The following is a 14,914-nucleotide window of genomic DNA, read 5'->3' on the forward strand; positions in this document are numbered from 1 at the left end:
TTTTCACTCATTGAAAAAATGTTGTATTCTTTGACACTGATTAGGGTTGGGTAAAATGAGACTGGGCGCATTTGATGATGGGGAAAAAAAGGTTTACATGCATTTTTAAGATGCAGTGTTTATCAAATGATATTCTAACAACAAGCAAAAGTATAAATGGGTAACATTAATTCTGTGATTCATTTAGTATAGTAGGGTGAGAGAAGGTGTACACCAAGAACATTCAAATAATTTTAGATTTGATCCTCACGACTATAGACCGTTGTTAATTGTTTAAAACACGATCAGAATACTTGGGTATAATGAGCTAAAGATGTCCCATCTTCTTCCACCCTACTATATAACAAGTTAATTAAAACAAACCAACATACCTGTACCCTACATAGGATCCTGTTTTATCACTTTTTCTGTAATTATTCGCAACTGGACTTAGTGGAGAATAATTCGAAGATGCATACTGTTCTCCTAAAAAAAAAACATTTTTTAAACTAAGTAAAAACTTTTAAAAAAAAAGGCCTTGAAAATTGAAACCTATGGGGGGTAGAAGCAAAAGCTGCTAAAAAATTACACTAAAGTATAAAGTGTCAAGGTCTACAGGTATTTCTAACTTGGTAAATAATTCATGTACCAAATTGTAAAGAAAGGGTTTAGTATTACAAACTTAATGGGAGCAGGTTTTATGCTATATAATATATATCACTAATTCAGTATTGTTTGGGCATTCTCTGTATGATAAAATTCACAGCCAAACAAGCTGTCTTGTACTTTTGTATATAATTTACAAACTTTTACTAGACCTATTATCAAGGATACTTAAAATGCTTAAAAAAATTTTTGGAAAAAATAAATTGATTAAATAGTTACTTACTGTTTGAATGGCTGGGTGATGTTGTGGTCACGAAAGTTGGAGAGTTACTTGTCACTGACCTACACTTGATTACAGATACACTAGTTGTAGTTGAAGTGGTTGTTGGAGTGGGTGAACTTGCAACTGGTTTTATATAACTAGGCAAGTAACTCATGTCACAATTGTTTATATAGCAATGGGAAAAATGGTTGCTTAGTTCAGTGTCAGTTTCAGTAGCTGTATCACTGTCAGAGTCATCTATATCATCAGCGTACTGTAAATGGTCCAAGTCTGGTGAAAAACAACCCACAGATTGGGAATACTTCTGTGGAGGCTTAGCTTGGTTGTGGTATGAATGCTGCCACTGGATACCAGGCGTCAAGTTTGAAGATTTATTCTGTCTAGAGTAAGAAGACTCTACAGAATTGTAAGAAGACACACCAGTGTTATAAGCTGAATCGTCAGGGTATGTGTTGTTGCTGTTGTTTTCACTACCAGAATAGCACCAATGTGTTTGAAGCCCTATAGCCTTGTACTGTCCTGCTCTTGTGCACCTTTCATCATAACCTGGTTCCAGATAATTATTTTGTTTGTTTCTTTCATCTATTTGATCATATGGATATGAATGTGCCTGTTGAAATAAATGCAGGGAATTAATAATTATGCAAATCAAGAAAATAAAAAACCTTTCTATTCTACAAGATCACACCTTGGGAACTGGGATTTAGGTCGGAATTACTTTTAAATAAACAATTTTACTAATGTAGAAATAACAGCTTTTACTAATGTAGAAATAACAGCTTAAAAGTATAAAAACAAAAAACCAAAACTTCTTAAGCAAAGCTAGTCAACATTGCTAAGTTACTGCATTACACTTGCTGAGTGCAAACTTCTGGCGTTATTATAACTTGCTTTGGCGCTTAATTGGCACATGACCATTAATGCCCACATACATAAAATATTTAGTTTGTTGTTGCCAAACAAGCTTCTCAATCCCAGCACTCGTCGAGCTACGACCTAAATTCGCGCGCTTTACTGCTGTATTAATTCGTTCATGCCGACGATATCGCATTATCTCAGCATGGTAAACAATGAAACTATTTTATATAGGCGTTAGCTTTACGGAAAGTATTTTTATCGAGTAATATAGTTAAAGCACAGTACCTAAATTAACGCTTAAACTTATGGCATGTACTATTAAATTAGCGTGTAATTACGAAATTATTCGCATGGTACATCATTGTAATAAATTATAAATTGCAAATAAGTGTGTAAAAACTAAGTGTCAAAATCAGGCTGTAAAATTTTGATTATTGGTTCGAGTGTCGGCGCCTCTCTATTATCAGGCCAACGGTTAAATCGATATGTTTATATAAAGAACCGCGATGGTTTAAATTCGTTACTGAAAAGAAAATACTCGCAGCGGTGATTTAAATTCGGCCGAAAAAAAGCTGCGGTTACAAAAATTGCGGTTGTGTTGAGATTTAATATGTTACGGTTTTTAAATATCAGAGATAGGACTTTTAGCGTGGCGCTATTCATTTTTTCCGAAAAATGCTGCGACAAAGGTTATGTATTAGAAATAAACTTTAGCCTTTTCCAAATGTGGCAATTATTAGTAACTCCCTCTACATGCCCTAATCTAAACGTAGATATAATAGGTTGGGGTAAATTGGAACACCTTTTCATTCTACTTCCTTGTCCCATTTGGCGGTAAACAAAAAAACACTCAAAAAATTATGAAACTGTATCCTCGCGAATCACGATTCCCATGGACCGCTGTTAATTGTTTAAAACACGATCAGGATATTTGGATATTATGTGCTAATGCTGTCCCATCTTACCTAATTACGACACAAGTGAGCGGGGTCACATACCACACCCCGCACACACACGTGCATACAAAGCATGGATCGTGACATAGTAAAAAAAATCGCAACACACGCTAATGCTAAGTAATAGGACAGGTGGAAAACTACTCAACTGTAAAAGGGTGATTACTTTTGCACTCTGCAAATGGTAATAATTTATACAGTATTGTATAATGCGAATTGGCGTTTAACTATTCTACTGCGCGAATTATTTATTCGCGTGTGATTTTTTGGCACTTGTATAGGAATAATGAAGCATTATGAAATTTTGCTATAATACCAGCGTTTGTTTTACTGGGTAAGCTAACAAAATAACCCGCCCGGATATATACTCCTTTTGTGCAGCGTTAAATTTAATTTCTGAATTCGCGATTTTAAACTTATGTTCATTGATCAATTGCGCAGTAAAATTGTTGGGTTTATTACAGCCAGCTTTTTTAAATTTCACAGCAATATATCATGCTTTACTTATAACTAAACAAACAATTCCGTCAGAGAAAGTTTCAGGTATTTGTTTACGCACAACTAACGGCAAGGCATTGAGCCGAGACAAACTCACATACAATATTACTAACGATGAAACGATTAACTAAATCTGCCATTTCTGCAACGAACTTATCAATATCAAGCAAACGATTTTATAAATCTGTGTATTTTACCTTATAAAGAAACAGATGTTAAAAGGTACATATATTTAAATACAGACACAGTAACGTATCCAGATGTGCTATTACAATTCTTTAACCACTTCGTGTCAAAACGTAATTTCCATAAATTTGTATAAAGTAACGTTTTACTAAATTTAAGTGCGAAAATTGCTTTAAATTATGATAGTACACGCTACACGGTGTATTGTACACCGATTTATGGCGGAAATCTTTAAGTCTACGCAGCGGAAACTTCACCACGAATTTCGCTACTTTCTCGTGGGACTCTGAGTATTTCGCAGACTTTGCTATTTTAAAAATGCTGATTCGTTCTCTCTAACCACTAAGCTAATAGCGGGGTTCGAAAATATTTATCAATTACGAACCAGAAGATACACAGATTTAGACTGCATACTCAGTTAAATCATTACACATAGCATAGTTTATATATGCAATTTAAATGCAAGTAATCACAATACGCATGCATTAGAAATGGCAGCTGCAACGAAACTATGCAAGCATACCGAACCGCTCCCAAGGGTCTTAACGAAAATAAAATGGTAAAGGAATTTGCAACGGGATACAGTGGCATTGTGTGTGTGTGTGGCGGCCACAAACACGTCCTGTTCCGTGCAAATTTTGTAGCACAGTTCGATTTATTTTAAAAGCAACGTAAGAATTCAAATTGTGGCGATTTGCTTTGTAAACAATGTTTCGTAACTTTGTAACGATTTGTTTTGCTTCGTGTGGCGACACGTCAACTAAATGGAATGCGACTTGATAACAGATTGAAACTAACATAATTCATACATACGCTTGGTACCAAACTTTAACATTGTAGATATCGTCAGCACCCAAACTAAATCCTATACACGTTTAGCACAAAATATATAAATATCCTGGATTCCTGGTCGTGTTTTAAGCAATTAACAACGGCCTATAAAAGTCACGAGGACAAGGTTTTATAATTCCTTGAATGTTCTTTGTTTACTACCAAAATGTACGAGAAAATAGAATGAAAAGGTGTCCCATCTTCCCCCATCCTACTATAATTTTGTAAATATTCTTTGTTTACTGCCAAATATGGGCGATAATAAAAAAATGGACCATCTGAATTCTAAAACATGAACCATCTTACCCACTACATAACTATGCCAATATTTCATCGAGTGTTGAAAAGTTATACAATATGTGTACGTGCTATCAGACCAAAAGTAATTAACGACACACAGAGACTGTGTGGTCGCTCGTCCCCAACCACACGACGGAAAATCGATACATAACAGAATATTAAGTGGTTTAAAAGCACGGTAAAATACAGTGTAAAACAATGTTAAAACGAATGTAAAAAAATAGAAAACCTTTTAAAACAGGGCAGTATGGTTAATAAACTATAATGCGCTTATTTTAATTGCTACGCTAATCAAACAGAAATACAGACACATTAAAATGTAAAGAATACTATACTAGACGATTAAATGTCCTATTTATGTACTCAAGCATTTATCTGAACTTCTCTCGTATTTTAAGTTAAAATGGGAGTTCTTCACTTGTCTGTACACAGACGTGAAGCATCCGACATTATAAAATATTTAAAAGATCGCATTTCCTTTGCCGGCCTCGCGGTTCTCTCTAAAACATTTTACTGCGAATCTTGTTTTGTTCTTGTTGTATTTCGCACAGCAATACCATGTGGCAGTCGTAACGTTACTCGGTGCTTCTCGGCCTTTTAGGCACGAGCAAATATTTAGAAAGCGCAGAATTTGACACAATTTCCGAAGTATTTTACACAATGTGTTGCGGGGATACAATAAAATATACTTTCTCTGCAATAACAGGTAGAATGCTCTCTGAACCTTCATAAAATGTAACCCAACAAAATCAAACGAAAACCCACATTTTGGGTCGCCATCTATAGTTACGGAAGAAAGATATTAGTCATTTGTCCAACATGACGTCACCGCCTACGCTCCAAAGGTTTAAATGTAGCAACAGTGCCATATCACCGCAATAAAGCGTTTCCCGTCTCGTGTAAGGAGAACGGGAAGACAAAATTTTGTAAGCATTTTTTTAAAGAATTGCTTAAATTCTGAAATATTTACTTAAGTTTTTTTTTGGACTGTCTGGACGATTATTTGACAAAAAGCATATTACATTACGATATAATGGAATGCTAGTTACCACTACGTGCATACATACAGATTACAACGCGGTTCTGTTTGTCGTAACGACTTAAGCATTATATGCAACGTTGTAAGTTTACACTGTCAATTACGCTTACAAAGGACGACGACCAAAATACTCAGTGACCACTGAGGGACAAAAGCAAACAACATGTTACACATAATCATTTACAACTGCTAAGTTACACTTTTGTCTATTGTCATAGCCATAGGGCACGCAGCGCATCCTCTCTAAAGAAATTCCTCTAAGCTATCAATTACGGAGGTGTAACGCTTCGAAAGAATTTCGTTACAAAAAAACGCTTTAGCCTGATAAGAGTGTTTTGTCGACCAAAAACAACAGCATTAAATCTCCTCGCTCTATTAGCTGTGATTTTATACAAAACGCCGGGTGTTCTCATTAATTCCATACGATTTATCTTATTATACAAAACAAAAGCTTTACTACTAGTTTCAAACCGTTCCTACTATTACAAATGCTGTTATTCTTAGTCGCACTGTACAAAACCTCTCCTAAACCGATCATACAATATTTATATGTCGCACTACTCTCACGAGCTAGTTAAGTACGGACGTTGACGGCTACGTACGAACTGTGGACACCACCTTTTACTCGAGCAAATTTTACAGCCAGCCAACCGAGAAAAGCGTTGGAGCGCGACTACGAGTGAAGAACTGCTAAGCATTTGTCAGCATCAAACAAATAGCAAGTATGTGACTCGCGAGTGATTTAAAGCGACTGGACAACAACGAAAAAGTGCTTCTGTTAACGTTAAACATATTGTTAAAATGGGTGAATCTTGAATCGTATACTTTACCTTACAAAACTTTACTTGAGTTTCTATACAGTTTTAAACTTCTGGTTATATTTATTTTACATAGCTTTATGAACGTAATAAACAGATCAAACAGTAGTTAATATCTGCTGGTAATATTGGTATATTTTTTTTTTACAAAACACAGCTTCGATCAAAACGATTTTGTAAAAAAACAACAAAGTTACACACAGACATAAAACATAAGTGATATATATATATAATATAAATTAGATAATAGATAGACATAGACGGAAACCTATCCTATGCATATTATCTTTAACACAAATATATTTTAGTCTGTCTGCTCTACATGTTAAATCTATCCAACTGGGCTAAAAGTAAAAACACATAAATATGTGATATTGGTAACATTCTAAACAACGTATGGTTATGATTATGATAATGACATAACTACAACTAGCAATTATAATACTACTAATCTAGGATATATATTATGCATAACAAAATACCTTAACACAGTTTGTTGGTGCGTAACACTAATACTATTACTGCTAATTTATTTTCTGCATTAGTTAATACAAAATACAGCACAGTACATATTGACAAATGTATACTGCAATACCTTGCTCTTTCACCAAAATAAAGTGAAAAACATCTTGTTCAGTATTGTAAATGCCATCTGAATTATTTCCTTAAACATGCAATCAGAACACTACACAAGTTTAATTGCTGTAACCTGATATCCTGAAGCAACTATAAATAAATCTATATCTTAGGAAATATAAGTTTGATATCTAACCATATAATGTTCAATTGCTTGAAAACAAGATGTGCCCTGGCCTACAATGTTTCTATGTGCTGTAACTTAATCTACATATGTCCTTATTAAATGTCAGTATTACTGAACACACAATCAATAGTCAATACCTAGAAGGGGAACCTGCTTCACACAACAGCGCATACAATAAACCAATATTACAATAGCTGCAAGAGATAATGAAAACTCTGTATTTCTGTTTGTCTTAGTAGTTATTACTGTTAGGTACTAAAACATAATCCGGTAGTGTGGAGTAAGATGGGATACCATCATGACTAAAACACTCCTATAGAGTGGTGAGAATATGGTTATACATATAAATCTGTAAATATTCATTGTTTGCTACCAAAATGAGATAAGAAAAGAGAATAAAATTATGTCTTATTTTACCCCACCAACTATACAGTTAGAACTAAACATGTGTTTGCTACCAAATGTGACGAGAAGAGATTGAAAATATGTTCCATCTTACCCCACCCTACAAAAGAGGAACTAACCTGTGACCACAGACACAGGACAATAGGAAAATGTTTGTAACATTTTAATAAAGGACAATTGAATTCAATACGTCACAAAAACCTCTTGATATTAATCTCGTGTTACCAATTCGAAATAATCAAACTACTCACGGAACATTACTAAATTACATTATCTTTATAGTTACATACAACGAGAAAACAGACTATAATAAATTATTGTGGAGGAAAAATAATTGAGCTCTGTTTAAAAAGAAAGTTTTTAGGTGCACAAAATGCAAATATTAAGCAAACAAAAAAGGTATTATAAAGTTCAAACAATCACAACTAATGTTAATATATTATATACATATCTCATGTACATTTTGACATTTTGTACAATCACATATTTATCATCAAATAATAATATATATTTATATATATATATATATACTTAATGCAGAGCATAAATTCTAAAAAATATAAGAGAGATTTTAATTTCATTGCCATTTTTTAAAAGTGAACAATCATATAACTTTATTTCAAAAATAAACCTTATAAATATAAATAGAAGCTCAAAACCGGCATTATCATTACCATAAGCAATATGATATGCTTCTATGTTTAAATTGTAAGTGAAACACAAATAGAAGGCTTCAATGCTTGTTTGTACAAGCTACATAATTGATAATCATTAATCACACAAACTATAGTAGCCTTGTTGTTCAAACAATAAAGGTCAATTACAATTAAATTTGAATTTATAATTTAATTGCCCTTGTATTTAATACAGCAGGAACAACACACAAATGTAATTATTTCAAACACTATATAATTGTATTGTAACCATTTAACAAAGTTTAACAATGACATAGCAAGTAGCATACACAGTTTTCACTCACTAACAAAAACAGTAAATAATATAAACTGTTTCTGCTACACATGTTTAATTGGAAATCTACAAATACTCAAAATTTGACAAATTCGAACATTTATTTTTCTAGAATAGAATTTTTATTAATAATAGTAAGCAATAGCGCAACCAAGGAGTTGGCAGGACACCCTTGGTTTTAAAAAATAATAATAATGGAATTAGAACCCACCCTACCCCTCTTATTTTTTTTCTTGCTATGCCACTGAAAGTATACCTGTATCAATTTTGCTGAATGATTGAAATTTCACTAACAGTGTTGAATTTCAATTAACACGCTATATATACATAATATAATACGTAATACCCTAACATAGCATTTTTATTTTGTGAAAATATTTACAAATTATGTTTTAAAAAAACATTCATATATATATATAATATAGCACAAAAAAGAAAAATCTATTCTGCGAAATCAAAGTTGTTATTTTTGTGGCTCAATTTATAAAAAAGTTGTTATAGTTATGCCCCATTACAACATTTAAGCTGGCTTCAGCATTTTATGCGTCAGCTTAGGAGAAATACCTTGGAAGCTGTCTACGCAATATAACATGTAAACAACTTAACTATGAACGACACAACATATTTTACACTACAGATTCACTTATTTGGACATACTTGCTTAGATTGAGTATTTTTTAATTAGAACATTGGGCTTAGTCTTATCTTAATCATCTAAATACTTGCTAATTAAAAAATGAACTTAGTCCAACCTTATTAAAATGTAAAGCCTTGTACAGATTACTCTTATGTCCCAGTTGTAAAACTAAAGGGCTTACTAATGGTCCCACATGGAGTATATATTAATATTTGATCTGCACAGATAATACAGATAGACAAATATATCTGGTATCAGATTTCATGTTATGAAGCAACATATTGATAAAATATCTAATTTCGGTGAAAAAATTGTTCTAAATATACCAAAAAGAATAAAAACTGACGTCAGACTTGCATGCATTTAACTATGTGGTTAAAAACCCTTGTTTACAAGCTTACATTTGTTCGCAGGAAAACATAATATTTGGAACTAAACATTATAGCCAGGTTTGCAGCATATATATATATAAACATAATACATTGTGTGGTTTAGATTATAAAGTCTAAATATACATCTACACAACAAAGCATATTTAGATAGAAATTCTAAATAAATAAATTGTTTGATCATACAAAACATTATGGAATAGTCTTATTCTGATATAAAAAATCTCAATACTATTAGATGCTACATCTCTGCACCAGTTTGTACTTAAATATTACAAGCCAAAACGATTCAGGCAAAAGCATGCTGGGTAAAGTTACGAGCAATAAACTTAAAACACAAAATAAAACTTGACATATCAAGCACGTAACATAACACAGATATTTACCATTTCAAACACGTTGAAGCACCACCAAAATTTGAATTATTTCTTCACAAATCCATTCTTTTAACGTTTTACCGATGTAATTTTGAAGAATATTAAACTTTCGTTTCATAAACAGTGCCTACTTTCAACCAACGTATACAACGCAAGTATATTTAGTTACCACGGATATCTATTCGAATATATTAGGTAGCTACATTTCATCAGACCGTCCAAGTACATTTTTCCAATGCATTCTCTCGCAAGCGTTTTTCTTTGCTTCTCTCTTTTATTATTACCATGCAAATACCGTTTTACTGTATTGAACATGCTGGATTTAAATTTATAAAGACAAAAAGTGAATGTTTAGTAGCGCCATTTAGCGTTCGCGTGTTGGTTTACATATATAGTAGGAAGGGGGTAGATGGAACACCGTTTCATGCTATTTTTTGGACTCATTTCGTAGTAAATAAAGAACGTTTAAAGAAATATAAAACCGTAACCTCATAACTCCTATAGACCGTTGCTAGTTGTTTAAAATACGATCAGGATATTTGTATAATACGTCATCCCCCCCAACCCTACTATAATTATCTTGCCACTTTAATTTATAATTTTAGATTTTTACTTAGTGTGGTTAAAAATGAGTTCCCTGCCACAATTTCAACAGCACTTCAAACAAAACAGTAAATCAAAGGAATATTCTGCTCATAGTTCTAAAGTACATTCTGTAGCTTGGAATAAAGATGGGAGAAAACTAGCATCTGGTTCTTATGATCAAACAGCCGCTGTTTTTATCCTCGATCGAGATAAATTGGTAAGACCGATGCTCCAGACTGCAAAGTATGGCAGGTGCCTGCGCGATTTTTTACAGACTTTTGGTGATGCACGCCACAATTTGTCCCACGCAAGCCAATTAATTAAACAAGGAAAAAATTACCGATTAAATTAAGTAAGATTTCCTAGCGTGGCTTGAAAATTTACATGCTTTGCACGCATATTTTTAATGATAGCACGCGCAAAATAACCGTCCTGCGCGCGCGAGATCTCGTAAGGAACTGCCATACTCTGCAGACTGGCTGACGCTCAATTGATTTTCATGTTGATTGTTTATTGGTTCGCTATGAAATGTAAACTTTTGCTGAATTGTTATGACTTAGAATGTGCATCATGGGCATACCCTTTTTGAATTGGTAATGAAATCCGGGGTGTCATTGGTAAAATTCCTGATTAATATGGCGAATTCAATATCTTTAGATTTGTTTCTTTGTCTAGGCAAAAAAACTCATTTATGCCTAAAATTGGAGTGACATATGAAATAAAAACAAATTTACATATGAAGTCATCCTTGTTTCATAAGTTTGGGTGACATGGCACTCAATCATTACTCCTATGCTGTGTGGGGTAATACTGCTGCTGGTGACTTGTTAGGTTTTTTGGGGGTTTAGGGGTTGGGGGTTAAAAGTAGGGGTTAGGGTTAGGTTAAGGATTGCTTGGGGTTTTCCCTAGCATAAAACGGTGCATAATCAGGATTACAACGTGCTGTAACGTACGTAATATGTCACTACTCTGACATAACATATTCCTATTGTGACGTAATAAATCGTAAGCCTTACGCAAGTCAGGCGAGTTACGGTGACGCAGCACGTTTTTGCGCATTTTCAAAGTTAATTTTCGACACGAATGCTCGAGTTTTTACAAAAAAAATTATACAGCAGGTATCAGGAAGAAGTAAGGAACATTTTGAGACCAAAATTTTCACTGGTCACCAGCGGCAGTATTACCGCTGTGTGGTGTGTTATACTGCTTTTACTGACAAATATTGCTGTCAAGTGTCAATCTTTTAACTTAATGACTTTTTAGAATTAAGACGATCCAAAAATCCTCACATTTATTCATCTTACTTCGATTGTAGACAAAAGACTTCTCATGTAAAGGTCACACAGATAGTGTTGATCAATTATGTTGGAACCCTTGTAACTCAGAGGTGTTCGCTACTGCCTCTGGTGACAAAACAGTTCGCATATGGGATGCACGGTCGGGAAAATCTTCTTCTACAATTAATACAAAAGGTGTTTTCACACATTGTTTAATTTATGATTATGGGTACTTTAAATAGGTATGCAAAAAATTCACCCATGGCAAAACTTTTGGGGCCTTGGCAAATGCACATTTTGGACTTTTTCAATTTAGGGGTACCATGACTTTTAAAGTTAGGCTCCAATATTCATGATTTATATGGTTGGCAATTAAAAATGGGGCTATTCAAAATTTCTGAAAAGCAGAATGAATTATAATTTATAAAACTACAGTTTTCTATTTGTACCTGAGCAAATTCGTCATATTTTTTTATAGATGGCCAATGTTTGACACTGGTTACAGTGTCTTATTGATAGATTCATCACTTTAAAGTCAATAGACAAAAATTATTAAATTGAAAGTTAAACAATAATCCCAATATTAAATATTTCCTATTTTAGGTTTTAAAAAATCAAGAAAAAAATCCAATTTTTTTTTTAATTTTTAAATTCTGTTTGAAAAAGTTTGTTATTCCTTAAATAAAGGTGAGAACATCAACATATGTTGGAGTCCCAATGGCTCAAGTATTGCCGTTGGTAATAAAGAAGATCTTGTTACTTTCATTGACACTAAAACATTTCGAACAAGAAACCATGAGCAGTTTAAAGTTGAGGTAAATAAAATATGAATTCAAACATGTTTTGGCTAGTAGTAATAGCACCACTTTGCATGTATTGGTTTCAGCTCCAGTGCTATACTGCTATCATGCATTTCATTTGCTTTTTTTCCTATAATACATTAATATTTACATATGCATATTATTTGGCTTAGTTTGCTGTTATTCATTTTTTTACTTTTTATAGATAAATGAAATAACATGGAACAACAGCAACGATTTGTTCTTTCTTACAACTGGTTTGGGAACAATCCAAATACACAGGTATAGTGTGTTTGTGGCACAATGGTTAGCGCATCTGCCTTCACTCCAGGAGGCTTAGAGTTCAAGACTCGTCGCAGCTACTATTGTGGTCCTATGTGGTCTTGGGCAAGACACTTAACAGCAATTGCTCCAAGCCTCCAACCCAGTGGTATAATTATCAGCCATGTAATAAAAAACAACCTTCCCCCCAAAAAAATTAATCCCTAATCAAGTCACATATGTGAAAGTGTAAAAACAGAACAATGACTGTCGTTGCTCTACTAGGCAAGAATAAATAAGTTACATTCATTCATTTAGGTACAATATAAAGAACATGATTAATATTAAAACCACTTACCAATGTATTTTCTATGTTTAGTTACCCAGACATGAAGTTAATCCAATCATTAAATGGGCACACAGCCAACTGCATCTGCATTGAATTTGATTCAACTGGAAAATACTTTGCTACTGGTAGCGCTGATGCATTGGTTAATTTATGGGACACCAATGAACTGATTTGTGTGCGGACTTTTTCAAGGTAATTAATCTTCAATGGCACAGTTTGCTGGTTTAAGGCTTTATGCTATTACTATTGTGGGCGTATGTGTCCTTTTTGGTGTGTCATTGGGCGCCAAGCCAAGAGTGGCAGAGTGGGCAGGCAAAATCTAGTAAAAAAATTGTGTGATTACCTATCACTGCTGTTCTAGTACCTAAAAGCTTAGTACAAATAGCACTGGTGTTATATCTGTTATATAGTAGGGTGGGGGAAGATGGGAAACCTTTAGCACATAATATCCAAATATCCTGATCCTGTTTTAAACAATTAACAACAGTCTATGGGAGTCGTGGGGATACGGTTTTATAATTCTTTGAATGTTCTTAGTTTACTACCAAATAAGACAGGAAAAAAGTGTCCATCTTTTTCACTCTACTATATAATGCATTGTCACTTTTTTTAATCAACAAATTATATTGAACAGACTTGATTGGCCAGTTCGAACCTTAAGCTTCAGTTCCAATGGCCAACTACTAGCATCAGCATCTGAGGATTTATTCATTGATATTTCATGTGTCGCTACAGGGGAAAAAGTTTGTGAGGTATTGTGTTTAATTTGAAAATTTGTATCCTTTTTTAAAAACCTGGTGAATAATTTTCTTTTTCTCATACCATGGTACAGTGACCATTTCAGGGGTTGGGGTTTAGTTTTGAAATTTTGTCCGTTTTTTATTAAACCCAGTGAACAGTTACGTGACAGGGCAACATAAATTGTTACAACACGTGTGTTTTGTTTCCTACACCTTGTGCCTGCTTACAAGTCACCACATGTGTAACTAAGTGGGCGTTTTCGGGATATTTTATTAAGTATTTTATTTTAAATACATTCTAATTATTCTAATTACCAGGTTCCATGCGATTCACCCACATTCACGCTTGCTTGGCATCCAAAGCATAAACTCTTGGCGTATGCATGTGACGATAAGGATAAATACAACAGAGATGCTGGTTCAGTCAAGTTATTTGGTCTCCCTACTGAATCGTGATGTTTTGTAGCTTAAAAAACATAAATTCACTGCCAGTAAAGTAAAACTCTGCTTTTATATCAATCGTAAACGTCAGTATACAATATACTGGTTACTATATTGTTTTGCTAATTTTGAATGGAATAAATTTTCACTCTTTGTAATGTTGTCAATATTTTCTGAATTTAACATCTGTCTTTTAGTCAAAGTAGAAAGCATTGGATTCTGCACACGAGCAACTAATGTTTCCATATTAGCATATACTAAAGCGACTTTAGTATACTATGGTATTGGTCTAAATTAAGTGCTACAAATCTGATCTAATATAGTAGGACGGGGTACGGTGGTACGTATTTTCATTTTTGTTTCATTTGCTAGTAAACGAAGAATATTCACAGAATTATATGATATCACCGGGGACCAGCGAATACAAAAGAGCATAGTTAATTGTTCATAACAGGGTTAGGGAATATGAATTTTCGTGGTAAACCACATCCTACCCCACAGTACTATAATGTTCTAAATCTAAATGATCGTACAGCGCCAAATATTAGTCAAACTGTGCTTCCTTGC

The 14,914-nt window shown here is 33.6% G+C and overlaps 2 protein-coding genes across 4 annotated transcripts in view; one reads left to right on the plus strand and one right to left on the minus strand.

The window, feature by feature from the left end:
• Positions 1-10,094, minus strand: part of LOC149735484 (uncharacterized) — a 38,203-nt gene extending 28,109 nt beyond the window's left edge. For 2 of the 3 annotated variants that reach the window (XM_089877662.1, XM_089877663.1), the window contains exons 1-3: positions 9,904-10,093; positions 869-1,478; positions 372-465 (exon numbers count right to left, since the gene is read on the minus strand). In XM_089877662.1, the coding sequence (XP_089733788.1) occupies positions 372-465; positions 869-1,478; positions 9,904-9,906 (707 nt within the window). In that variant the 5' untranslated portion in view covers positions 9,907-10,093. Of the gene's footprint in view, positions 1-371; positions 466-868; positions 1,479-9,903 lie in introns of all 3 variants that reach the window. The other variant, XM_089877661.1, reaches the window with a different exon arrangement.
• Positions 10,095-10,464: 370 nt separating this feature from the next.
• On the plus strand, positions 10,465-14,505 carry LOC149735485 (THO complex subunit 3-like). The gene is made up of 7 exons (XM_089877703.1): positions 10,465-10,696; positions 11,795-11,951; positions 12,444-12,571; positions 12,762-12,838; positions 13,197-13,358; positions 13,801-13,918; positions 14,225-14,505. The coding sequence occupies exons 1-7, from the start codon at positions 10,523-10,525 to the stop codon at positions 14,360-14,362; spliced, it is 954 nt and encodes a 317-aa protein (XP_089733829.1). The 5' UTR covers positions 10,465-10,522; the 3' UTR covers positions 14,363-14,505.
• Positions 14,506-14,914: the final 409 nt, after the last annotated feature.

The sequence above is a fragment of the Ciona robusta genome, chromosome 5 (assembly GCF_009617815.1).
Source record: "Ciona robusta chromosome 5, ASM961781v2".
In the NCBI taxonomy this organism is placed as follows: domain Eukaryota; kingdom Metazoa; phylum Chordata; class Ascidiacea; order Phlebobranchia; family Cionidae; genus Ciona; species Ciona robusta.

Bases quoted from the DNA above. Each gene is read 5' to 3' on its own strand.
- LOC149735485 (XM_089877703.1), top strand. From the start codon at position 10,523: ATGAGTTCCCTGCCACAATTTCAACAGCACTTCAAACAAAACAGTAAA. The intron at 12,572-12,761 runs GTAAATAAAATA...TACTTTTTATAG, and splicing joins ATGAGCAGTTTAAAGTTGAG to ATAAATGAAATAACATGGAA. The intron at 13,919-14,224 runs GTATTGTGTTTA...TCTAATTACCAG, and splicing joins CAGGGGAAAAAGTTTGTGAG to GTTCCATGCGATTCACCCAC.